Raw genomic sequence first — 26,607 nt, 5'->3', positions numbered from 1 at the left:
ATAATTTGCATAATTTGATAACTTCAAATACAGATTGAAATTTCTTTTTTTCTTTTTTTTTTGACATCCCAGACTACACTAGTTTGCATCCAAACACTACAGTTGTATCTTATTTAAACTATGAACCTACCTTCAGGTATGTACTGTATGTACCTGCACTAAGTAGGCCGTTTTGAAAATGTGCAACCTCACAGCAGTCAACAACTTCCGGGTAACCCGCGACGGACGACGTCATCCCGAGATAAACAACACTGTCAGTGCCGCGGCTAACTTCTGTTGAAGAGCTTGTAACAAAAACGACGAACTATGGCAAAGAAACCGGATGACCTCGGAGATTTATGGCTGTGATTACCTAAAAGAAAAAATCTATTTCCACAGTACGTTCTTTATATTTACCTCTAAAATGCTAGCTAGCATTAGGTTAGCTTTTGGGGGGCAACTAACGGGTGTAAGGTAACGTTAGCTATCTTAGCTATAAACTGCAACTTCGTATGTTTACTTTGCTTTGACTTATGTCTCAAGTTGCTACTGATGCCCAGCTGCTGTCAATATACAAGCTGTCGTTAACCTCCTTCCAGTTGGCGGCTGGTAACATTGAGTAACTGAAGCCAATGTAAAGCTGCGGTGATGTAAATACGAGCTAACGTTAGCTTTAGCTTTAGTTTATGTGGGCCCCTGAGCGACACTGAGCTGTCAAAGTGAACTCTGCTGTCATGACGCGAGATTAGAGCTCTCCGAAAACAAGAGATTACGAAAACTATTTTCACATAACTGACCTTAACTGACCCACGGGAGAAAGCGACACTGACGGCTAACTTAGTTCACGCTATGCACTCTGCAGTTGTGCAACGTTAGCTTTACACAACTTGTTACGACGTGTTTTGAATTAAGTGCCTGGATTTTGGGTTTGGAAACAAGTGAACCTAATTATGTTGTAATCTGAGGGGGTTTATAACGTAAAGTCACCGTTTGCAAAATCGGAAATCCGTGAGGTGTAAAGGCTGGTTTACGTGTAAAGAAAGTTAACCTATCCAGCTTTTTGGTTAGAGCCCGAAGAGGTCTTCATGAACCCACACCATCTCAGATGAAGGTAAAGAAAGAGGTTGACCTTATGTGCAGCTCAGTGTACATTCGATCATGTAGTGGTACTAGCTCCGGGCAATTCAATTAATGCATAGAAGGCTGATGTTGGCCCAGATGTGATACATTTTATTGACAGACACGAGGGTTCTTTCACAATCGGCTCCTGGTGAGGCATCAGCGGTGGGTGGAGAGTGTTAAGCAAGATTCCTAGATTGCGCAGGTTGCCAAATAATAGGTTACTAACAGTCTGGTTAAATATTGCCCATATTATAGCCTGCTACTGTACAACTTATAACAATATTTCCATTGGTAATTATGTTGTAGGTCCAAATGATGGAAGTACATCTGCATAGCTAAAGCATCATCACTATAGTCGACTCGAGTGGATGATTTAAGGATTGAGCTGTTTAATAACACAATACCGTTACATACTTTGAAATACTACTGGCATTACCGATGGATAACGCTTATTTGTTCTGTTTGTTTTCCAGCTCCATCCCTAGATCTTGATCGCTCTCTTCAGCCATGTCGTCACGCGTGTTGCAGCGGCAGCAGCTGATGCGAGAACAAGCCCAGGAGCAGGAGCGACGTGAGGCCCAGCAGCAGGCCTCCGCCTCTCTGCTCCGGGCCTCTGACTCCACTCCAGCCATCTCCGTCACGCTGCCCCCGAATGCTGCCCGCCCCCCTCCGGCACAGGTGCCTGTGGAGGTGCTGAAAGTAAGAATGTCCTGTTTTTGTTCGCCCGTCACTCGTTTGTTCTTGATTTAGTGCAGTTCGGGATTATCTCAGAACATTAACACCTCTTTAAATGATCAGGTGCAGACCCACTTGGAGAACCCCACCAAGTACCACATCCAGCAGGCACAGAGGCAGCAAGTGAAGCAGTACCTCTCCACCACTCTGGGCAACAACGCGGTTACTCAGACCATCGGTCTGTCGCCCGTGCCGCAGTCCAGTTCCGCCCCTGAAGTTGCTCCCACTGCCAGCAGTGCCCCTAACAGTCCTATGGCTCTGCTCAACATCGGATCCAACAAGGAGGAAGTATGGGAAATTCCCGCTTTTCATAGCAGTGGTGTAACTTCTTGTGTGTGGTTTCGGTTTGCTGGTGCAGCAGATTGCAAAACCTTGTCAACCGTTGTCTTTCTGCAAACTTGCAGAGCAATTTTGGAGAAGTTAAATGTCTAACCTTTTGCTCACTTCTAGCTTAATTACTTTTTGTTTGCTCTGGAATGATGTGTCCAAAGGTCCCACTGCGCTGATGCACGCCTTTTGTCGTCGTACCCGTGTTGGCCTGTTGTCACAATAACATGTGAAATACTGCACCTACAGTGTAACCATGCCAGCACACACCCGTCTCTGAGAAATCAGGCCTCTTTAGTTGCTTTTAAATGTTTAGTGTCAGCCTTTACAGAGTATACTTTTACGAGACTGTTTCAGATTTACAAAGCACACTATGTGTAACCCAAAGACTTTACTGATTAAGTAACAATGGTATTTTCTCTCATCTGCTTTATCTAGATTGACGATGTGATAGACGACATCATTAGTCTTGAATCCAGTTTCAATGACGACATCATTACGTTGATTGACTCAGGACTTCAGTTGCCTTGCACGGTATGTTGAACAATCTATTTATTTTACTGTAAATACTTCCTTTTTAAAGTTTCCTCTAGAGTTTACAGGCTCTTCATTTGATGCACACTCACAGGATAACACTGGGTTTCAGGTCAAACCACTTAGCATTTGATCCAAAAAGTGTTTTTTCTTTGAATGGACGGCCTCTTTTATGTGTGGAATTCTGAAGTCGTAGGAGTAAATATATACTTTTGACACTCAGTTACTATTCGTCCCAAACGTGCTGCCTGGGCGGGGTGAAGGTATCGGAGGATACAAGACCGGGAGAAGCGAGTGGATTGTACTCGTAACAAAGTACATTGTAGCTGCCAGGTTAACCGATCATTTGTCACGATAGGAAGAGCTTTTACCAAAATTCTGCCGGAAAACAAAAAAAACAAGGATTATGGTTATGCTTTTGGAAGACAAGAAAAAGAAGCACTGTAAGGTAAACGCTTTATGTGGTTTTTGAAATAGCACCTGGTATTATTGTCCAGCTTTAATATGTAATATTAAATGGATTTTATTGTGTAAAACGATTCTGTTTAGTTTTAAAAGGGAATTGTACTACCTTCCTCTTTTTTTGTGGCACGGTTGCTCTGTGCAGGATTTGGTAGCGTTCATCTGACGGAAACCAGCTTTGATTCTATTTTGAATTATGTCTTTGAAAACGTTTAAGCAGGCAGGGGGAAGACTTCTTACACATTTGCTTCGAGGTATGGTAATCAGTGATCGTCTATATGTATTTTAACATGCTCTATTTCCTGTAGCTCCCAGGAAATCTGTTGGATGTATACCATAGCCCTGGAATGGCAGCACCTACTTTCGTTGTCAGCAACTCCTGCCCTGCTGATCTTCCAAAAATTAAAAGGGAAATTAACGGTACGGTATCTAACTTTTACCAACAAGCGTCTTCGACTGCTCTTTAGCGTCAGGAGAACATTTTGTTTGTAATAATTAATTGTATGGAAAACTATGTATTTGTCTTCCAGATGTAGACACCAAAGCAGTAATGAAAGAAAGGCAGAAGAAAGACAACCATAACCTCAGTGAGTCGAGCTTTATTTCAGCCGTTTTGAGCAATTTGTTGATTGTGAATGCAGTTCACATCAGAAAGACAGTTAGAGGAAATGTGCCGTGTAGATTCAAAATCACAGTATCCCACTGTGATATGATCTTTTGCCTGTTTCAACTCTAGGAAAACCCATTTGATCTTTATTGTCTGCTCATTTCCATGTATTTCTAACAAAGCTTGCTTACGGTACTTATTTTTTGTTTCTTACTGTTATGTCATCTCTTTTGTTTTTATTGTAAATGCTTTTATTGTTTGTGTTTTAACAATGTAAAGAGCCTTTGAGTGCCTTCTTTAAAGCGCTATACAAATAAAATGTATTATTATTATTCGTGATAACTGATTGTTGAAGGTAAACTAACATGTGTTGCTTTGTCGTTGTTGATCTTTGCAGTTGAGAGGAGGCGGAGATTCAACATCAACGACCGTATAAAGGAGCTTGGTACTCTGATACCCAAGACGAATGACCCGTAAGTGCATGCAGTCACATTTTTCAGGATATTCATTTTCCTTTCCTACGAAAATGATCAATCCCTGCAACTGTTGTGTAGTAAAAATCTTTCTATTGTGTTTCCTTTCTTCGCTGTCTGTAAAATACACGTTTACTGATATCACAATGATGTCAGCGAGATGCGCTGGAATAAAGGCACCATCCTGAAAGCCTCGGTCGACTACATCAGGAAGTTGCAGAAGGAGCAGCAGAGATCCAAGGATATCGATATGCGTCAGAAAAAGCTGGAGCATGCAAACCACGGTCTAATGTTACGCATCCAGGTCAGTGTTCGTTGGTCCGGTTGGCAGATCCAAGACAGGAAACAGCTACGTATCGCTCAACTAGCTCTGGAAGTTAAAGGCAGAATGGGTCGGATTGGTCGGCCATGGTTTGTAAACACAATGTTTAAAGTTTGGCCCCTCCTCCTGGCTCAACGACACCAGAGGTTAGAGTAAGGGTGCTTGCTATTTTTGTATTTTTTTATGATGCGTGCTTTCGTTCTGGCACCTGGTCGCTACGTTTTCATAGAAGTTGACGGCCAGAAACAAACGCAACAAAATGAGAAAACACAGGTAGAGGTGCTGGCTTCTGTAGATTGAGACACACATTTTTAGTGGGTCCTAAGTGATGATTGAGAAGGATTATTTTTGTATCAGTTGATACATAGTTTTGGGGAAAATTCTACTCATTTTGCCTTTAAATTCGTCTACATACCTTGAAGGCACGTTCTGGGGTTTTGGACCAATAGAGGCCTTGCACAGTGATGAGTGAGTCCCCAAATGTCTTGTGTCTCGGCCACACACACCACGGGCCTGGGTGAAACAAGTTTCTTCAGGCTACAGAGATGATAAAGCAACTATGTGTTGTGGGAATCTGTGCGCTGTTTTAATGATTGTTTTTATTATAGCTTAAATTAGCATGCAACTAAGTCTGGTTCCATACTAATAAGTAAAAGCAAAAAACTTGTCTCTTGCCACTTTAAGGTGTTGTTTATTGTAGGGAAATTACTGTTCGCATGCTAAACGCATAAAGAGCTCCTAGGTGTTGCAACAAAACAACCTTTGCAGTCATTCCGGAACATGGCATCTGAATGTCTGTCTGTCTGCTGCTGCTGTTTTCAGGAACTGGAAATACAGGCACAGCTCCACGGCCTGAGTCCTGATCCATCTCAGCTCCAACAGCAGCAGCTCCCACATAGCGGTCTGTCTCTGCCTCCCGGTGCAGAAGGCGTCTCCTCCCAAAACCTCCTCGGTATGGGCGGGGCGGGCATCGGGCAGCCTCTGCCGACCTCCTTCCTGTCCCCGCCCTCCTCGGACTCTCCGGCAGGAGTCACCATCAGCAGCCCCCTGGACCTGGGCAGCCTGAGCTTCGCCGAGCTAGACGACAGCTCGGCCTCTGCACTTTACCCCGACGTGGGCTTGGCAGACTTTCTCATGGACGAGGGGTGCACCCTGTCTCCGGACAGGATGGCCGAGCCGCTCTTTTCCCCCTTGTCACCAGGTGCCTCGAAAACCAGCAGTCGCAGGAGCAGCCTTGAAATGGACGAGGACTTGTGATGAGCCCCGAGTGGCTGTCAGAGACTGTCTGTAGGGACAAGAATGGCGGAAAGTGCAGTCTGTCCTTAAATAACGGCAGTCTATTTATAGGACTGTGAATTTGAACTTAGAAAATCATCAAAACTAACATGTTCTTCTTGATTTTTTTTCTGTCTTCTTTTGCCATACAGACCTAATTATTATTGTTCCTGTTTGGAGCTGGTCAGATGATTATGTCTGGGTTTATAAATGCAATCTTGTTAAAATGAAATATTATACGATAGGGGCATGGACTAAGCATAAAGATATATTTCCATTCTTATATAGTTTTTAAGATTTTTTGTCTTCAGAGATTTAAGAGGGATATAAAGTTTGCTTGAATTTATTATGTGCTCATTTATAGGGAAGAAAGCTGTGAGGTTTCTTTTTTTCACAACAACACTGATGAACAGATGCCAACATACAGTGTGTTTTATTTTTTTCGACTGACTGGAATCAGGGTTTGTTAATAGCGGTCACATCCACGTTGGGTTGTCTCACCAGCAGCTGCAGAAGGGATCTTTTTAAGGTGAATTGGCACATTGTGAGATATTTACTGCATATTGTACATAAGAATATTTTATTTTGAGCAATTTAATTGCACCTTATTTTTTGGCAGTCTATGCATTTTATGAGAGCTTTTGTCTGTTTTTATTACTATCGCACACGGCGGACAGCTGATGCCGAGGTTGCATGTGTTTGTGATACATTTTAAAAAGCAATGGAACATTCACTTGCTGCTGCAGCTAGTTGGCCAAAGCAGGACTTCTTCCAGAGTAGCTACAAAATTGCAAATCAGCGTTTTTATTTTTGAATACGTTCACTAGAGTCAATGGAAATGCAAGACAGTATGAGAGATGCAGAACATTTTTACAGTAGTACTGTAGTTCATTACAGTAGTCCTTTTGATACCTGAATCATAGTTTGCTCCGTAGTTTCTCCTGGCTAACAGCTGTGTCGTCGGTGATTGTCTCTGTTATTCTTGGCGGCCGGTCACTGAGTGATTAGCATGTTCTACCAAGACTGTGGCTTCTTTTTGGGGTTTTTTTTGACGATCAAAGCTGATATATCTAATAATGCGTTAATGCTCATTGTAGTATGAATTCAGAGGGCTTTGACCTTCTTTCAAACCAACCACTAGCCTCACATCTGTAATAAGGTATAACTGTTTGTTGTGTGAAACCTGCAATGCAATTATTATTCAATAAAATAGCCACAAAGTTTTAGAAAGGCATTTTTATTATTTGTCAGATGCGTAACGTGACCTTATGTACAGTAAATGAATGAGTGTTTTGAGAAAGTACCTGCATAAGTGTAGTTTTTCTTTACTTTTCTTAACACTGACGCACTGATTTTATTTTATTTTTTCTTCAACACAACCTCCAAGTTATTGACATGCATACTTTTTTAAAAACTATTCAGCAGCCAAAAAACGTCTTTGTAGCTAAAAGCAGCTCTACTCCATAGCTCAGTGCTACTACTTGCGTTGTTCGTAGTCCCATCAGATTAAGTACATACATGACCGGCCTTTTTTCCACTCATAGTTAATCGCTCTCCACGATGTTACCCGTGTCTTACCCTGACATATGTCTGAGCGCTAACATTGACTGTTAACCATAAACAGGTAGCATTTGTGTCTTGTCCTATTACAAGTTGGCTTTTTCGGGAGATTTTAACAAATAAATGATTCCCATTGCTTCGATGTCTGGGTGTGGTTATTCGCTGGCAGCCAGCATTAGTGGTAAAGCATTTGGGAGATATCCATGCAGAGGTCCAGGCACTCAGAGGCCTGAAGGCAGATGTCACAGGTGGAACAGTCGCACAGGAGGCGGCGGACGCCCAGACAGTCGCAGAGGTCACAGTGGTGGGTGGCATCCAAGAGAGGCCGCAGGGCGCCGGGCTCGCAGCCGCACAGGAACGAGCACAGAGACCACACGCACTCGTTACACCCTCTCATCATGGCCAGCAAACAGTCCAGCGGGTGACAGAAGAGGCAGGCCATAAGGATTGCAGCACAAAGGTCTAGGAGCGGAGGAAAGAATTTGAGGGGGAAAAAAGCACGTAAGAAAGAGGAGATCAAGAAGGGATACACAACAGTTTTGTGTCCTTACCGTCACCATCTGGCTCGGTATAGACTGTGGTGACTTTGAGGCTTTCTTGACTCCTTATTGATGCGAATGACTGACTCAGACCATAGACCGTGCAGGCCTCTATAGAGGACGGCAGCAGGGCACATAGAGGCTTCGGCTGGTCTTGTGCCACAGAGCTTGGGCTACAGATGGAAGCTCTGGTCACGCCACCTTTTGGGTTTTTATGCACGCTGGTTTCTGCACCAGACATCAAAATGAACAATAAATCCTCACGCAAAGTGCTTTCAGAGAAACATATAGCTGTTAGAGCTGACAGATTAATGTACCTATTACTTTTGGGAATACATTCACGGAGGTGTCAGTTAGAGATAATTCAGTGTCCTCAGTGGAGATCTGCTCTGAAAACATAGTGACTTGAGTCAAAGATCCTGTAAGAAAAGGAAGTTCAGCTGTTGTAAGAAACTGCAGTTCAATACTTAGTTCATGACAATGAAACCGGTTCTCTGTAAACGTACCTGTGGGATCTGCGCTGGAGTTCTCAGGTATAACTGGCATCTTTGAAGCAGTTATTGAGTCATTGAACTTTGGTTTGCCATCACTTCCATCACCCATCTTTTCATTCATACCTGCAGAATACCGTTTGGTATCTATTGGGGCATTTAATACAGCTACACCTGTTCATCTGAAAGAAAAATGACAAAAAATGACTTCATTTTGAATCCAAACACTATCATAAAAACTCACCAGTCCACTTACGTTATTATTTACTTAATTTAACCTCATCATTCTCTGTAGATACAAGGGTCTGTAGCTGCAAGTTTCGCAGCCGTTAGTGATGAGTGGACATCTTGGAAATGGCAGAGAAGTTAATCTATTATTCATCACCATTTAGGAAACATTTATATTTTAGATGAAAGGCAGCACGAGGATATCCTGACAGCTGTATGAGACGGTGAGATCTTGATTTTGCTATTCATTAATAATTAATGTCTTCAAGTAAGACTATACGTTAAGTGGCATTTTGAGGTTTTTCTTTTTATCTGCAGATATTCCAGAATAAAACACCTTAAGTTTGTCTATCTGAAGTATTTTATCCAAATTTCAAGCTATTTGTTATATTTCAACAAATAAGTTTTAGGCTTTTTAGTAATCAGGGGATACAAAGGATGTAAATAAGGTATATAAAGTAAATATGAATGAGTCAAATCAAAAAGAATTACATTTAATATACTCTAATTCATCAAATGCATGGAATCAATAGCCACAGCAATACAATCTTTAACTCTGTGCCTCTAAATACATTTTATGTTCTTCATTATTGTCAATTACAGGAATCCATAAAAGCCCACATTGTTTATTTCTCTCTGCATGATACGAATGTTGTAATAAACAAGCTATACTCACTTTTCATGGCATATTTTAGAAGCAGGCGATCCAACATATCGTTAGTCACTGATGCATCCTTCAGTGACCTGTCAGCTGTGGAGGTTTAACCGCATCACTCTCAGGCTCTTTCATACTCTGTCTGTCTGTCTGTCTGTCTGTCTGTCTGTCTGTCTGTCTGTCTGTCTGTCTGTCTGTGTGTCTCGCTCTCTCTCTCGCTCTCTCTCGCTCTCTCTCTCGCTCTCTCTCTCGCTCTCTCTCTGTGTGTGTGTAGGAACAAGAACAATATATACAATAATAATAAAAGAGTGAAAATATAATATATAAAAATGCACAATATATACAATGAAATATAAATAGATATTATATTAGTATAATAATACAATTAATATTAATATAATTTCTATTTAAAATGTATCCTACATATTTGTCTTCTGGAGATAAAATGACAATAATGGTAACATTGATTTGAATGGTGTGTATGTTTGTAACATATCCAACAGGTGGCAGTAGTGTGTCATTGGATGTTAATTTGCCACCAGAGAAGAAGAACTCTTCACCAACGACCAACGATATTTTTACGAGTAGTACCGAAGTCAGCCGATCGTGAGCGATGTTATATCCGTGTCAACCTTAAACGAACGCTAGCTATCGAGCTAAGCTAATAGGTTTACTGTTGTATTTGTTGCCCTACCATTATATATATTTGCAGAACGACCAACGAGTTAACGTTACGGATCCCTCACGATGGTACGTATGAGATTAAAAGACGTATTTGGCAAAGTTAGCTAACGTTAAGCTAACTCAATAGGTTACACGGCCGTAAGTTTAACTAGCGTTACGTCCGACAAGAGCATGTTGTGATCCAAACTTAGGTTATATCGTTTAAATATACTTCCTCTTAATGTCGAATGATAACATTACGGTGTTAGATCAATGAAAAGGTGTGTTGATGTGATACAGTAAAGGTAACTTCAGCTGGAAAAGCACTATCTCCATCTTTAACTGACAAGTTAGCTAGCTAGCTGATGCTAACTGACTAGCTTACTGTGCACGGCATACAGTAATGTAAAAAAAAAATGTATTGATATTACTCGGAGTTTGCCTTTTTGCTATGGTTCCTGGTTAGCTGACCAGCTCCTTGCATTTTGAACTGTACACGCATTTCAACACATCAAATTATCTTTATACTATAGACATTACAATGTAATGACGATAGCGTTCGCTAGCTAATGTTAAATATAACTAGTTCTGTAACGACATCATGAAATACATTGGTGTTGGTTAGCTAGTTAGGTTAACGACGTTAGCTATATAAACAAAAAAGCTACTTTAAAATGGTAGACATCATGCCTTGGTCCTCACTGTGTATTATTGTTATTATTATTGTTATTATACATGGCAAAGCTCTATTTTCCATCAGTTGTGATGTGCATGTGTTTATTTATTGTTTCAGGACAGCGAGTTGTCTGACTTTGACCATGTACCAGGGCCTGAGACCAGCAGCATGGACGGGGAGAACGCCCCCCTCTACTGCATCTGCCGGAAACCAGACATCAACTGTTTCATGATGTAAGTCCACAACACCAATCCTGTTGTTTCACTCATCGCTGCGTGTGGATGCGACAATGATCAACATTGTGTTTTCTTCGTTTGCTTCTCTCACTGACAGTGGCTGTGATAACTGCAATGAGTGGTTCCATGGCCACTGTATCAACATCACGGAAAAGATGGCGAAGGCAATCCGGGAATGGTATTGCATGAGATGCAAAGGTGATTTAAAAAAACACATTATTTATCACAGCATTTAAGAGGGCCGAGCTTAACGTTGAATACATCACAAATAAACAAGACGTTGTTGCTTTTTTCTCTCTCCCTTTCACCAGATAAAAACTCCTCACTGGAAATAAAGTATAGAACAAAGAAAAACCGAGAGAAGGAGGCTGAGTATGACAGAGGCTCTGATAGACAGTACAGCACCCCGAGTACCCCTGACTACAAGAGTGAAAGGCGGCGTGGATCTAAAGTAAGTTTACCGAAATATTTAGGTTTGACTGCAATGTCTGAAGAGCATCGATCAAGGACACAACTTAGATCATTGGATCTTCTAAATTAAAAGGACCCATTCCTTACTGACATGAGGAAAAACAACATGCATTACTCTTTGCATTTGTATTCATTCATCATTCAAGTCAGTTTGACTTTGGAAACAACTATGTTTCACTGATGGAAAAGAGGGAAACAAGTATTGCATAAATAAAAACAGTCATCAAGGTTACTTCAAATGCACCTGATTTAGTCATTTTAAAGCACAAGCCTTGTACTGTATGCAGTAGTGATGCAGTAGCTACTTGCAGTGAGTCACATAAAGGGGACCAGTTACATGGCAGCCTTGGTTTTCATTGATAAATGTTATGATGTCTCCTTTATTGCCTAGCCCAGCAATCTTTCATCCTCCTCAATTTTATATTTTTGCAGATTAGTTATAAAAACATAACCTCATTTTTATATGACAATGATAGAAAATATTGCTTTGTGTCACAGCGATGCATAGCCATGTTCAAGTGTCAGGTCAATATAATGTAGGATGTAAAACGAATGCACATTTCTTAGGACGTAGTGGCTGTTATTGTGCATCGTTTGATTTTCCTCAGGTGAAGCGTTCGGTCCGAATGTGTGGGGAATGTGAGCCCTGCAAAAGGACTGAGGACTGTGCCCTGTGTGACTTCTGCAAGGACATGAAGAAGTTTGGAGGCCCCAACAAAATCAGACAGAAGTGCAGGTTTAGGCAATGTGAGGTTCGAGCCAGGGTATGTCACTTCATCTCTCTGTTGTTTTTAAATAAGATTATGCCACCGAAGTGTCGGAGTATATTTAACATTTCTGCCCTGTTAAGTTTTTACATTTTCATCTTCTTTTTGTTATTTAAAGTACCTTTCCTGGAATAACAATGTATCATTCATATATTGTATTGTAAGTCATCAAAATATCCTTGTTTCAGTCCTTGAAGTGATTAGCAGTCCCTGATCTCTGATGTATTCGTGCACTCCCTTGTGGCTGCTTTGGAAATGTGCAACCTGTTGCTTGTTGTTTTTGTATAGAAAATGCTGCGCGTAAAGGACGAGGAATCATTGCGTGAAAGGAGGGACAATTCCTACCACAGACGGAGACGATACTCGGATGACTACGACAGTGAGGCGGATCTCTACCAGCAGTACAAGGCAGCCGGGCTTAACAGCAACATGGTAGCACAACATTTGACACCATCTTGATTCTCATGAACACGCTCGTCTCAGATGCACTCAATCGGCAGCTAAAACGTTTGATCATGAACTGTATGTTTAGTCCTATTTTTGTTTGCGCTCCTCACTCAGGCATGGAACAGTGATGAAGATGACGAGCAGCCCTTCAGTCCCGTTGTGCGTAAAAAAGCGGTGAAGGTGAAGCACGTCAAGAGAAGAGAAAAGAAGTTTGACAAAAAAGTACGTTTCCGCATATGAATTATCTATATTATTTCAAATGCTGCCAGGTGTCAACATGGCAGATGGTAACATCTCATATCTATAACATCCTGTCTACTACTACCACTTTTTTTTTTTTTTAAACATCCAGAAGGAGTCACGACGCCACAAACAGAAGCAGAAGCACAAAGACAGAACCAGATACAGCGAGAAAGGCGACCTGCGGGATAACACCGGACAGCGTCAGTGTCTGGGACCGAACTGTGTGGAGGTAGCGAGACCCAACTCCAAATACTGCTCCGAGGACTGTGGCATGAAGTTAGCTGCCAAGTAAGAACTCCTACCTTCACCTTTCAGACATGAATGTATAAGGCTAGATACCACAATCCGACTGCCTGCTGTGAACAAACAAAGCCAACATCTCAAGTGAATTTAAGTTTAATTTATTTGCTGCTTATTGGAGATTTCCCCCCAAAACAAATTGGAACGATTCTAGTACTATTGCTCCACCTAGTGTTGGAAGCGTGAAATGCTGGTAAAATGATCTGTTTATTACATTCGTTTTTGTTGGGAACCTGATCCCAATTTTAAACCTGCAATTAGAGTTGATTTGTCACGAAGTATTACTATTTATTCTTCTGCTTCTTTATCTTTCTTATCATTCTCCTTGCTGTAGCGTCCCATGGAAAGTGTTTCTGAGGCTTTTCATCTCGGCTAACTAAATCACAACCCGGGGAAACTCCTCATCATGTTGAGGTGTTTATTTTTCTTTCAGCATTTAAACGCATTGATCAGTGTGCATTTCGTCCCACAGTCGGATCTACGAGATCCTCCCTCAGCGTATCCAGCAGTGGCAGCAGAGTCCCTGCATCGCCGAGGAGCACGGCAAGAAGCAGCTGGAGCGCATCCGCCGGGAGCAGCACAACGCCCGGATGCGCCTCACAGAGATGGAGCGACACTTCCACGAACTGGAGGGCATCATAGCCAAGGCCAAGCAGCAGGCGGTTCTGCAGGACGAGGAGGTGAGCTGACGGCAGCCTGCGCACTTGTTCCTGCAGCTACACTCGTTCTGTTGTAACTGCTTTGTCGTGATATTTCTTTTTGGTTTCTATTTGCAGGCGAATGACGGTGACAGCGAGGACACAGACCTGCAGATCTTCTGTGTGTCTTGTAGTCATCCCATCAATCCAAAAGTGGCGCTGAGACACATGGAGAGATGTTATGCAAAGGTGACTATATTCTATTTTATATTCCTGTCGCTGCATCAAATATATAAATGCAAACAACAGCATATGGGCTCCTTGTAACATTTTTTTCCCCTTAATGATTTTCTTGACAGTATGAGAGTCAGACCTCCTTTGGTTCCATGTACCCGACAAGGATAGAAGGGTAAGAAGAAGAAATCCTCTCAAAGTACAAAACAACTTTCCTGAATTCAGTTCCTTTTCTAACATGTATATTTTTCTTTCCGCAGAGCGACCAGACTCTTCTGTGATGTATACAATCCTCAAAGCAAAACATATTGTAAGAGGCTGCAGGTTTTGTGTCCAGAACATTCCAGAGATCCTAAGGTCAGTGGAAACCTCTCAGCCATTTGTATGATTTACACGACTCAATAAAAACCTTTTAAATTCGTTTTTTTTCTGTTGTTTTGGTCACTAGATCCCAACGGAGGAGGTGTGTGGATGTCCTCTGGTGAAGAATGTGTTTGAGCTGACTGGAGACTACTGCAGGATCTCCAAAAGGAAGTGCAACAAGCATTACAACTGGGAGAAGCTGAGGAGAGCAGAGGTGGACTTGGAGCGAGTCAGGGTGGTAAGTCAAACACCAGCAGCACGTTTTCAATTGATTCAGATATAAGAAGCTTTTCTGGTGATGTCTCCTACTTGAAAGTCCCCCGTTTCTCCCCCACAGTGGTACAAGTTGGACGAGCTCTTCGAACAGGAGCGCAACGTGAGGACCGCTATGACCAACAGAGCTGGTCTGCTCGCGCTGATGTTGCACCAAACTATTCAGCACGACCCCGTGACGACAGATCTCCGGGGCAACAAGGATCGGTAGTCGACCTCGTCTGCACCGGTTCTCTGATCTGTGGATATTTGAGTGTGAAGGATTGAAACTATTACTACCATTTGGATGAAATCTGATTTTTTTTCACCAGATAATATTTTAAAATCTTTGTATGATAATGAACTGTAAGATGTAAATGGATATATATTTTTTTCCTGACTGTGGTAGATAAGATAAGATTCTGATTCTAAGCTACTGCTCATTGAAAACAGCTGTTTTTGGTATGCTTGCCATGAATAAACACCGTAAACTTCATTTGTTGTTCCATCTTTTCTATTAGCCTTTGTACACACAATGTATGCAGGGTGCTGTCTTTATTATGACTATTACAACATGGCTCTTTGTTCAGGCTTTTATAACTAGAAACTACATGAGGATCTGAATATTGAGATACAGAAGAACAAAACTTTGCATATATAACTTATAGTAGAAGTCATAATGGACTGCAGACTGTACAACAGATCTGGATTCATAATGTAGAACATTTCTCCAGCAATCATATTTCAAACCTCTCATTACTCTGCTCCTCCTAATTAGATGGGATGTCCCTAGTTGGTCAATAATCAGATACAGCTTTATGATTGGTTTGATTTAGAGACAGGATTGTGTGACTGTTTCCATCTTTTATGTTCCTGTGCATGACTATACTTAATTTCTGATCATAATTAATGTTTTCTTTGATTCAAATGAATGCATACATATTGATTAAGTAAATTGTTATAAAAACTACTGACTTGTTCATTACACTTGATTCTATCTTTGCTCCTCCCACCTCTGTTTACATTGTACGAAAAAGCAACCAAAGTTCCCTCCTCCATGTTCTGTTTATTGCCTGAATAGCAGTGAATGAGTTGATTTACACTATCTTATACAAAGAGTAGTTTGTGGCACTGCACAGCAAGCTATTATTATAATACGATCTACTTTTGGTATCGAATAACGTTAAGTTTATTATTTAAAAAAGCACAGTTGCCTTCAAGCGCGGCTCTAGAGCGCGCAAATCTCTTTCTAATGACCCGTGAAGGCAGCACACTATAACGACAAATGAAGCGTGCTGTCAAAGAGGATAAAATGGGATGAGATAGGTCCCTCCCATTGGCCTGTTGGTTGGGCAGGTCTTTATTTAATGGCAACACTAGCCAATGTTGCTAGCTGATGTAGCTAAAACATACCTTAAAAGGGCCTGCCTGCAGTTGTTAATGATGTATGGTAATTTATTTAGACGTGAAGAAATACGTTAAAATGAGAGTGATTAACGTTACTCATATATCATTCCCACCTGCGTGTCACAGAGACGTAATGGTGGATAATTTAGCGTTTTGTCGCTTTATGCCTTTAAGTCAACGAGCGTTAAATTGAAAAAAAAGAGTAACTGTACTTGTTCATGTAAAATATAGTTGTTTTATGTAAACAGTGCTGTGCGGTGTTGATAGTCCTCTCCGTAGGCGGGGTCAAAGCGGACTTCATTCTTGTGGTGTCTACCTTCTTTGATCCAACAACCGTTTCCGCTAGTGTCAGTTGCATGGAAGATCAGCTAGCTACGTTAGCTCTACCTCGTAAAGTAGTGCCTGTGGTGACCGGTGTGCCAATACATCTGGGTGATTTATAACCCTAAAGGTGTGTGTGATTTGTTGGCCTTCATAACCGCAAACGTTTCTAAAATGGTAGCAATATACGGCTCTCTAATCAGAGGAAACATTTCAGCATATTGACTTTAGTAGCTAACGGTAGCTAACGTTAACTCGAGCGTTAACGTTACTCCCGCTTTCGGTTTCATTGTTTCTGCTCAAGCTACCGTTATTATGTGGTATGTACGCTAAACTACCCGTTAAGAAATACTCTCCAAATATCAGAGAACCACTGTCGGCAGTAACCGCACTGTTAGCATTTGAGGTTAGCCTGTGTCGCTGACGTTGTGTTTGCTGTGTGGTGTCTGCTTTTACGTTACAACCCAGTGCTAGCGTTAGCTCACGTTGGAAGCAGTATTTCGTTAACTAAATATAAGAGGTAGCGTGTAACTGAATTGGGGCATAACTGCCATTCCGTTCCTTTAGTTAAGTCACCTTGTATGTACGTTGACTTGTTGTGCTATAACCATACGTGAATGTCTGCACGTCAAGTTGTTGTCGGGTACAAAACAGACGTCTAAGTAGCCCGTTGTATTAAGCTAACGTTACCTGACAGTAGCATACTGATCGAGCTATGTTGGCGTAACAAACTGTCCAGCACACACAGCATGCTTAAACTTTCTTTTTTTTTTTTTTTTTTTGACAGGTGCTGTCATGACTCACTGAACAGCTGTCAACCATCCTGACGGCTCATCTGCATGAACCAAACCTTAGTGGCCCAAGGGTCAGGGGGCCTGCATCCACGGACAGGTGTGACAACACACACACACCTTTAAATGGGATGCGACTGCAGAGGGTATCTTAATTGTCATCAGGAAAACAATCGGAACCTTTGGAGCCTGAACGGGTGCAGCAGCAGCAGCAGCAGCAGCAATGAACGAAGAACCACTGGAGACCCCGGTCCCTGTCAGAGCGCCTGTGATAAAGGATGTGGAGGGACAAAGCATAGGGAAGAAAAGCAGCGACACCTCAGAGGCAGCACCAACACCAGCACTGGAGCCTTTGGCACCCTTAGACGGGGTCGAAACACAGGAAACCCACAGCTCAGATCCTGTGAAGAAACCTCCAGACGAAGCAGACGAGGCGGCTAAGGCCGCTGGTGTTGAGCCTCCTGTTGACTGGTTTGAGCCGCTTGAGGAGGATAACTATGAGGAGGAGAGCCTGGCAGGAGAAAGTGAAAGGAGTGAGAGCGTGGCGGGCGAGACGGTCTTCAAAAAAGTTCATCAGTAGGTTACCCTTATATCTTGTCCCGTAGTCTGATAATCAACAGCGTTATCTTGATTTTATGGCCAAGTGCAAGCATCCTTTCCTCTCTCACTATAGAGCTGGCGGTTGTGATGCACATGTGCTAAGATGCTGTAATAATTTTCTGACTGAATTCAATATTTTTTGATTAAATGGAAGGACAACAAAACGATGTTACACCAGCATGGAGGTTAAAGTTCTTCGCTGCTTGGTAGGAAATAGAGTATAATCATATGTACGGTTTTATAAGGTTAAATAGTTTTGTTCAGAGGAACAACTTTGCCTCGGTCTATTGAAACTATATCTCACACAACATATTTTCCTGTTTTCCCATGCGGTATAAACATTCCTAACATGTATAATTCCCATCTTCTCTTTTAATATTCAGGTTTCAAATGCCCCGCCGTAAGCGAACCCATCCTGATGAAGGATGGGATGAATGGTCAATACTTGGAGAAGGTTGGAAACGCAAAGAAGTTGTCCGGCGCTCAGGTTCCAGCATTGGACAGACGGATGTGTATTACCTGAGGTAAATGCTGCCGAGTAGAAATGTAAACAATCTCAATGTACAGTTGTTTTAAATTCATGAGGCAGAACAATCTTATCATGTATTTACTGTGTGAACTGGTTGGAATTATCAATTTCACGGTGTCACCTTTGGCTCTGGGAACTTTTGATTAGCGTTTTAAATTTCGTAGAATAAACCATTGTTTAATCAAAAGAATAATCTGTAGATAAATCAATAATTACAATAATTGTTCGTTGCAGCACTAATACATTTTTTAAAAGGGTTGTTTTCTCATTATCGAAGCGGAAGCATGTGACTGAATGACAACAGGATGTTGTTGTTTTTAGTGGTTATCCGCCAGCTCTTTGAAGTTTAATTAATTTTTTTCTTAACAGTCCGCGGGGCGATCGAGTGAGAAGCCGAGTGGAGCTGATTTCATTGATGGAGGGACAGCTTGACTTGTCAACCTTTGAATACAAGTCAGGAAAGTTTCACGATGGCGAAGCACCACCCATAAGAATACGACACAGAGCGAAGGTAAAGGCCTTTTTATATCACTTACCACATTTGTGTGTTTGTTTGTTTTACAGTTAGTCTCCCCCTCTGTCTTATCCGTTAGAGAAAAGTCCGTGAGCGTTCATCCTCAGAGTCCAGCTGGATGGAGAGAGGAGAGGGCACCGACACTCCAGACTCGCACGACACGCCCACCCCCAGTCCAGGGCGTAAAAGCCTCCAGTCCAACCAGACAAGTCTCTCCTTGCACAGTACAATAGGAACTCTGAACAAAAGCTCTCGCAGTGAGGATCCGCCCGCTGAAGATAGAATCAAACTTCCCCCCCCCTCATCGTCCAGAGCGCTCCTGCTCCCCTCCATAAATGGAGAGGTTGGGTCAGAGGACAGCACGCTGTTAGTCCATTATTACTTAAGTTCACATATTCATCATTTAACTGCTGATGTAATTATCAATACACTTAAAATCTAAATGGTTTGTTTGTGTTGAGTTACATTACAAATAACAGTATCATGCTTCCCTGCAGGGTCTGTGCCAGATGTGGAATTTCCTTCACAGGCACATGGTATGACAAACAAAGGAAGAGGCCCTGCTGTCCCAACTGTTGGGGTAAGTCGGTTTATTTGTGTGCGATGTCAGCGTTCGAAATAGGAAGGAGGTGGGGCACTCGTCTAATTTCTTTAATTCTGTTTATTCCAGCGGCCTCAAAGTCAAAAGAGCATCCGATGATTCGTTTCAGAAAGGTAAAGCATTGAACAGCTGCATTTACCCCCTTTAACGAGCCAAAACCTAAGCATATGCTCCATTGGGAACGTAAAATACACATTATTTCAACCATATATTCTTAATTCCACAACACTCTGTTTCCAGAATTAGAATACTGATGAAAATACAAATGAGACTTGGGTATTATTGAATAAACAAATCTTTTTCCCCTTCATGTCATCTGAAGTGGATTCCTTGTGGACAGTGCGTGGGATGCCGCAACCCAACGAACTGTGGGCAGTGTGCCAACTGCAAGCATGGACTGCAGAGCCCAGATTCCAGGAAACGCTTATGTCGGAAACGCAAATGTATATGTCCCATTCGCAAGGTGAGCTGCCGGGTACACAACAGGTTTTTTTTGTTTATTTGGACGCTTATTGTTCATTATGTAAATTTCTTTTCCCTGTATGTTCCACCAGGGCCCTGAAAGTGGAGGCTTCCTGCCGCAGAAGCCGTATAATGACATTCCTGACATGTATGATGACAGCATGAGTTTCCAGGTAATAATCCACTAATACGTACGTATTTAAAAAGAGATCAGATCTACGTTTACAGTCAGACTTTGTTCAGTTATTCCAAATATTCCACAATCTAGGTTGTAATGTAAGTTCTAACAATTCCTATTTTTACAGGGTGAATTTGCAGACTCGCAGGTACGTTTTGTTTTTTTGTAATACTAGACCAAATTTCTATTTATAATACTTAATATCATTGCGACATATTTCCCCCACTTTGACTGATGATGTTTGATTCACACAGCACCCACAGACGCAGAGTCTCAAAAGCAGCGACACGGAGAGCTTCTCAGTCAACGTGGACGTGGACGTCGATGATGACGATGACATGTCAACTGACGATGATGATGATGTGAGTGTTTTTATTTTTGTTTTTTTTAAACCCACTGTCCCAAAAACACAAAGATGTGATTGCCTAAAAGAAAATCTATTTTGTGACAGAAACGTCTCAAACCACATCTGCAGTATGTTTTGCTGTCCGTTTGTACTCTCGGGACGGTCCGAGGTGTTAAAGATGAATGATATGTGTTCATATTATTTCCAGAAAACCGGCAAAACACAAATGAATGCATGTTTCCATCCACTGCTGTGATTAAAAGAGCGCCCGTCAAACTTAAAACCATGTGATGAAAGTTTCGCATTATTATGTTTCTTGTTTTAATTTGAGGAAGGTTACAGCCTCCTCATCGCTCCTCACAGACCTGATGTTCAGTGGAGCGGACCCATGAGGCTGTTTACTCTGCACTTATATCGACATTTTTACTCTCCGAATTTCTGGTGTTTATCTTCAATATGCAAATAAAAAATGGGCATGAAACACATTGCCTGTCTCATTAGAAAACAGTATGTTGCGATTTGATCATTTGAGTTCGCCAGGGTTGTGTGTGTTAATATCTTCTGTTATCAACATAATTTTGCTACCGGCAGTGTTGGAAGTAATTGCATTAAAAACAATGTCTCTTGTTCTTTAATAATGTTCTTTATGATGAAGTGGCATAAGAAGCGGAAGCGACGGTCCTGTGGAGAATGTAAAGCCTGTCTCTGCAGGAAAGACTGCGGCACTTGTGATTTCTGTGTAGACAAACCCAAGTTTGGAGGCAGCAACAAGAAGAGGCAGAAGTGTCGACTACGCCAGTGTCAGAGACAGGCAATGGTGGGGCTTTATTTTGTCTTCGCGAATGTGGTGTTCCTTGCGGCAAGGATGTAACGGTGTTGGTTTTTAAATATCTCCTGCAACGTTTGGCAGAGACACTTGCTGCCTTACCAAATGGGACAAGCAGACCACGGGCCAGATGCCCAACTGCTGACGGGCCGGCCAAGACCTCACTACACATACAGCCGGAAGTCATGTTTCAAGAAGAGTAGAGGATCACAGTATGGCCTGGACTTCACCGACAATGAAGACGATGACTGTAACTTAAAAGCAGTGAGTTCTCAATGCCTTTGGTGATAAAATCGTTTTTTTTTTTTTGTTTTTTTTTTACATAGTTGCATTCTCCTGCAGCTCAAACCTCAACGTTAAAGAATCATTTGTTTCGTTTACTTTGCTTCTTATTCTCTACTGTAGATTAACTGGACCACTGCGCCAGCCAGTGGTAGCAAATATTTCTATGAACTGGATATAAAGAACCACCCATCATCTTCGCAGGTTTGATAATGGATTATTATTATCTACGTGTTCTTATGTCACGCTGATCTCACCAAACACAATGTCAACTTCTCTTCTTTCAGCAATTGAGTCCAATAGATTTCAGACTGCATAATGGTATCCCTGACCGAGTTCCTCACATCAGCGGCAACCACAACAACTCTCAACCAGTAGGTTTACATTCTTCCTTCTTTTTTGTTCTCGTAATAATCTACATATTTTCCTCCACCAGGCCGAATTATTGTGTCTGTCGTTGCACTTTTCCGTCGTCTGGTTTTTTAAATGCTCAATTGCACCAAACTTGACTGATCACGTGAGTCACCGTGGCTTCCTGTTTACACTTTCCTTCACCAATGCTTTTGGCACCTTGTCCACTTCCTTCTGTTGTCATGCTGTTCTCTGTCCCGTGGCTCAGTGGGATGAATCCAGGCCCGCTTCCAACTCTGTTTGACCAGGTTTTCTTTTTTTTTTACCAGTCCACGGTAATTGCAATCCGTAGCTCTGTACCAAAAACATTCATCAGCCTTGAAAGGAACACGGTGTGCTTGTGTGGCTGGATATCTGTTGTCTTGTCTCAAGTTGGACCCGGTCCTTCTCCCCCTGTCCTCTGCTCTCTCGTGAGTATGTCAATGTGAACGTATCGTGTTCATTTGGTGGGACACTTTTTGCCTTAATCGCACAGGTTGACAGCGTAGACAGTAGATGCAGAAGAGAGGAAGAGGCGGGGCTTTGGCAGCTGCATGGCTGCACCATCCCATCAAATAGAAACACTCCGTGGTGTAGATGTGTTGTGACATATTTGGTATCTTTAGAAACTTCTGGCTCTCCACTAGAATTTGAAATCAACCTCCGCAGGTGTGAACGTTTGTAATATCCGATCCACTCGTTTGTCAGCTGGGTTTGAGAGCCACATGTCCCACTGCTTCCTGCAAACTGCCGTGTTTATGTTGTTTGGTATAGTGCGTGCAGGCAAAGGCTGAGTTAGGTTTCATATTTTCATATCATCCTGGTTCTATTGCAAATACTGGCGGTGCACAAGTTCTGCTTCTAGTATTTGTCTCGTGTACAATGCTGATGAGGCTGTTTAAAACCCGGACTAACAGGCTGAGGAACAGCTTCTTCCCCAGAGCGGTTTCCTCCATCGCCCCCCCCCCCCCCCCCCCCACACACACAGCTCCCACCGGACAGTGCTGAAACAAAGATAGTCAATAACACGACACTGTAACCAAGCACATTTTTCACTTTGGAGCCATTGATGCCTGTGCTTTATCTTGTTTTATCTTGTATATATTTATTTTATGTCTTGTTTTTAAATCGTCTTGTCTTAATGTTTTTATCCACTTTTTAACTGTTGCTGCTGTACTGATGAGTCGGCAACTAAATTTCGTTGTATGTTTGTACGATGACAATAAACATCCTTATCCTTGGAGAAAATGACAATAGTGTTTCTGATGTTCTGTTGCACCATAGCTGCTGAGATGACAAGCTTATTTATTTATGAATAATTTTACTTTTAGGATGCTTTTAATGTTCAGGTTTTTTTTTTTGTTAACTGTTTTTAGAGGATTTGATCCAACTTTATGACTGTAGTTTCTGATTCTGTTGCATTGTGCTTTGTCACACTAAGAGGTGTCTCCAATATTTAGTGCATCCCATTATAAATGATAACGATAGACAGATGATTAAAAATACATGTCTGTATAATGCAGTACAATTTAAAGAAAGCACCCCACTGCAGCCTCCTAAATGATCATACAGTTGAATCAACACCTCTTACGCAACATTTGACCCTTCATATATGTGGGATTTATCGCAGGACTGTTGAATAAACAGCCGAGTGTAAGCTTCTACCGCTGGCTCAAAGCCAGTTTACACTCAGTGGAGGTGAGAATACTTCCGCTGTAAAAGGTAGTACCATTGGCTTTTTATTAGAGGTGTAGAACTGTCCCATGATATAATACTAACAGATACTTTTGTAATCAATACAAGGCTTTGCAGTTTGAAGCTGATTTGATGGGGCTGAAATTCAACTTCATTTGATTTTTTTTAATTGCACACGAATTACCCAGTTTTCACTCTCGGCAGCGGTGGTAAATAGTTGAGCTCATGAGTTCACTCTTTATCAATTCAGGACCAGCAAAGCAGATGGGATGCAGTGAAATCACATGTAGCCAGAGACAGTCGACGGCATGTTGAAGAAATGGAGGATGATGCTGACGACGACGACGACTATGAAGAGGAGGAGGAGGAGGAAGAAGAAGAAGAGGAGGAGGGGGAAGAAGAAGACGAGGACGAGGAGGAGTTGCCCATGGTAATTGTCCTGCTTAGATTTTTCACATTAGTCGTCGGAATATATTTATATATATCTCCCCACAATAATGCCCTCTGTTGCTCTCTGCAGATCACACAGATCTTCAGCTTGGCTGCTGACACCCCGTCTGGGAGTGGTGCAGACATAGAAAACCAGCTGATGAAACTGCTCCAGTCTTTGCGCTCCTCTGCAATGCCGATGCTCTGGTACGCCATCATGGTGGAGGGCCCGCAGCTGCAGCTCATCCAGTGCTCTAAACAGTCCAGCCTGAGCGACACCATCGTGCTGATCGACCCGGGTTTCTGCTACCAGGTCACCGTCCAAAAGCAGCCGCTGCTCCCCACCCACCCGCTGTACGACCAGTACCCGGCACGCCTCACCTCTGTGACTGAAGTGGTCGGCCTGCTTTTGGGCCTGGAGGAGTACGCCGTGTGCCAGGGACTGCCCCCCAAAGAGCCCTTATCTAACGCAGACCCGATCATACTAGAGCGGGCGTCGACGTGTGATTTCTTGGTCGAGAGGAAGGTGAGCGTCTGCACTAACTGCCGAGCGCTGCAGGGACTTTAACTTCAGCAAGAAGATCTGTAACCACGGTGGAGACCACCGATTCTCTGGTGCAACTCTCTCTATATATATATATATATATATATATATATATATATATATATATATATATATATATATATATATATATATATAATTACCTCTGAACTGTAATTATGAAGTATGATTTGATTATTTGAAGAATCACCAAATGCATTCCAGGAGCTGTGGCGTTATAATCCAGCTGTGTTTCTTCTCAGACGTCTGTTCTGTTGTTGTCGGGCTTTTTCTTCACGACTGTTATGTCAGATCTGGGGTCAGTGTGACGGATAGAGCTGAAATCCTTTAGCTCTCCGCGTGGTAAGTGTGCCGTTGGTTAATTCACACTCTTACTTGAGGAATCGATGGCCCTCACCGTTATTACACATTTGGATCGTTGTTTAACCTCAACATTTTGTCTCTTAGCACAAAAATGAAGCTGACATTCCTTACAGTGAACCCTCTCATTTTTTCACCAGCAACATTGGACACTGTTTCAACAGTGTTGTCATGTGTACCATATGTCGTTTGGACAAAATAAGTTGTGTGCATCTTGTCGTCCTTTTTCTTTTCTTTTTTAAATAATAAATTATATTGTGATCGCTACATCAGTTGCAGTTGCTTTCTTAATGTTTCCTTCATGTTCGCTTGATTTTTTTTATTTTGTTCTATTTTGGTTACATTCACCCAGTTCATTCAGCAACACTTTTAGTGATTCATCAAAATGTGCAACACTGGTACAACATTTTTGGGTGTACCAGCAAATGCTGTTGAAGGACTTGAAAAGACGAGTGTGAAATATGCCCTGAATACAACACTTTGATTTTATTGCACAGGATACAGGGACACTTTATTTACCACCCTGTGGATTTTTTAATTCAATCTCGGTGGATGTAAAGAAACAACCAACAGTGGAAAAATAAATCTCTACAAATTTACAAAAATAATAAAAAATGTATACTTTAAGCTTAATTATTGGAGGGGAACACAATGTATTAAACCCACAATGTGTAGAATATAACTAGTCTACAACAAAATCACTGGAAAGCACTAACGGAGAAGAGTACTATAGCCGCTACTCTGACTTGTCGGGAGTCAATACTTCAGCAATGATTTAATTTTTTTGATATATTTATAATGATTGAGATCAGTTTGATATCATAGATTCTCAATAAGACATCGGATGGTTTTGATTCAACATCTGGAATATGGTAAAACATAACAATACTGAGATAAGAGTACTAAGGATTATCTTATCTTTAGTATATCCTTTGTATAATGTGTTTTCCAATATGATAGCATCAAATATGACTGGTGGTGGAGCAAAAAGTCATTTTACAGATGACGATGTTATGTATTTATTAGAATGATAGAATTATCTTAAACCGCTTTAAAACACGCCCCTCCATCTCTGTTCTTGACTACGATGATTAGTGTTTAATAATGTATTCTAAACCATTTGATTTAGTTTACATTGTGTCGTGGTTAAATTATGGACCCGGCCCCCTTTCTATTGGGATGTTTATGGAGTAACTCAATGACTGTATTCATATCAGAATACATGTACTCTTCATATCAGATCTTGGTTTACTCAAGTAATGGTGCAGCTTTTGAAATGTTTGGGATGAGGTAATATTTCTTTAAAAAGCTATTGCTACTTGGACCTTGAATTAAAACCTATTTAGAGAATTGAAACAAGCGTTTCCTGTCTTTAGCTCTCTGAAGGTGACGACATGTGCTTGCTGCTTTACTTTCAGACAGAGTGGTCAGCTTGTTAGTTGGGTTATTGGGTTTTGTTATTCGGCATTGTTTCAGTAGGAACCACAGCTAATGCCTGGCATTTTATATTGCTTAAGAGACTTCAATCTGTGGTCCATCAATGTCTGTGTTTGGAGTAAAAGCATCTCTAACGCGCTCAGAAACGAGTTGAACTGGTGCTGATTTACAGCAGCTTGTTATGAAGCTTTGACATTTGCAATGCATCAGTGTTCTTCTAAACAAAAGCAAAAGGCTTCAGGCTTTCGACCTGAAAATGATTAAAATGTTGTCATAGA

General features: G+C 41.7%; 3 protein-coding genes across 4 annotated transcripts; all 3 read left to right on the top strand.

Annotated features, from left to right (window-relative positions):
* Positions 1–236: 236 nt before the first annotated feature.
* Positions 237–7,532, top strand: tfe3b (transcription factor binding to IGHM enhancer 3b). The gene is made up of 9 exons (XM_079265586.1): positions 237–377; positions 1,575–1,800; positions 1,900–2,124; positions 2,602–2,697; positions 3,468–3,579; positions 3,690–3,746; positions 4,164–4,239; positions 4,378–4,543; positions 5,384–7,532. Exons 2-9 carry the CDS (start codon positions 1,609–1,611, stop codon positions 5,816–5,818), a joined length of 1,359 nt encoding a protein of 452 aa, XP_079121712.1. The 5' UTR covers positions 237–377; positions 1,575–1,608; the 3' UTR covers positions 5,819–7,532.
* Positions 7,533–9,914: 2,382 nt separating this feature from the next.
* Positions 9,915–15,095, top strand: cxxc1b (CXXC finger protein 1b). Its single transcript, XM_079265582.1, has 14 exons — positions 9,915–10,059; positions 10,766–10,881; positions 10,982–11,082; positions 11,196–11,335; positions 11,964–12,119; positions 12,411–12,554; positions 12,684–12,791; positions 12,922–13,100; positions 13,585–13,792; positions 13,889–13,999; positions 14,110–14,159; positions 14,245–14,341; positions 14,433–14,585; positions 14,685–15,095. Exons 1-14 carry the CDS (start codon positions 10,057–10,059, stop codon positions 14,829–14,831), a joined length of 1,713 nt encoding a protein of 570 aa, XP_079121708.1. The 5' UTR covers positions 9,915–10,056; the 3' UTR covers positions 14,832–15,095.
* A 1,268-nt stretch (positions 15,096–16,363) lies between these two features.
* Positions 16,364–24,586, top strand: mbd1b (methyl-CpG binding domain protein 1b). 2 transcript variants are annotated; one of them, XM_079265569.1, is made up of 17 exons: positions 16,364–16,457; positions 17,115–17,694; positions 18,102–18,242; positions 18,617–18,758; positions 18,841–19,127; positions 19,259–19,341; positions 19,432–19,475; positions 19,685–19,825; positions 19,917–19,997; positions 20,130–20,150; positions 20,257–20,364; positions 21,004–21,165; positions 21,259–21,438; positions 21,580–21,660; positions 21,744–21,830; positions 23,792–23,971; positions 24,062–24,586. In XM_079265569.1, the coding sequence occupies exons 2-17, from the start codon at positions 17,342–17,344 to the stop codon at positions 24,536–24,538; spliced, it is 2,568 nt and encodes an 855-aa protein (XP_079121695.1). In that variant the 5' UTR covers positions 16,364–16,457; positions 17,115–17,341; the 3' UTR covers positions 24,539–24,586. The 2 variants fall into 2 exon arrangements, with proteins under 2 accessions (XP_079121695.1, XP_079121696.1); XM_079265570.1 differs by lacking the exon at positions 21,004–21,165.
* Positions 24,587–26,607: the final 2,021 nt, after the last annotated feature.

The sequence above is a fragment of the Melanostigma gelatinosum genome, assembly GCF_949748355.1.
Source record: "Melanostigma gelatinosum genome assembly, chromosome: 3".
Lineage (NCBI taxonomy): Eukaryota > Metazoa > Chordata > Actinopteri > Perciformes > Zoarcidae > Melanostigma > Melanostigma gelatinosum.
Note: the sequence above shows the minus strand (reverse complement) of the source record. Positions and strands in the feature narration are given on the sequence as shown.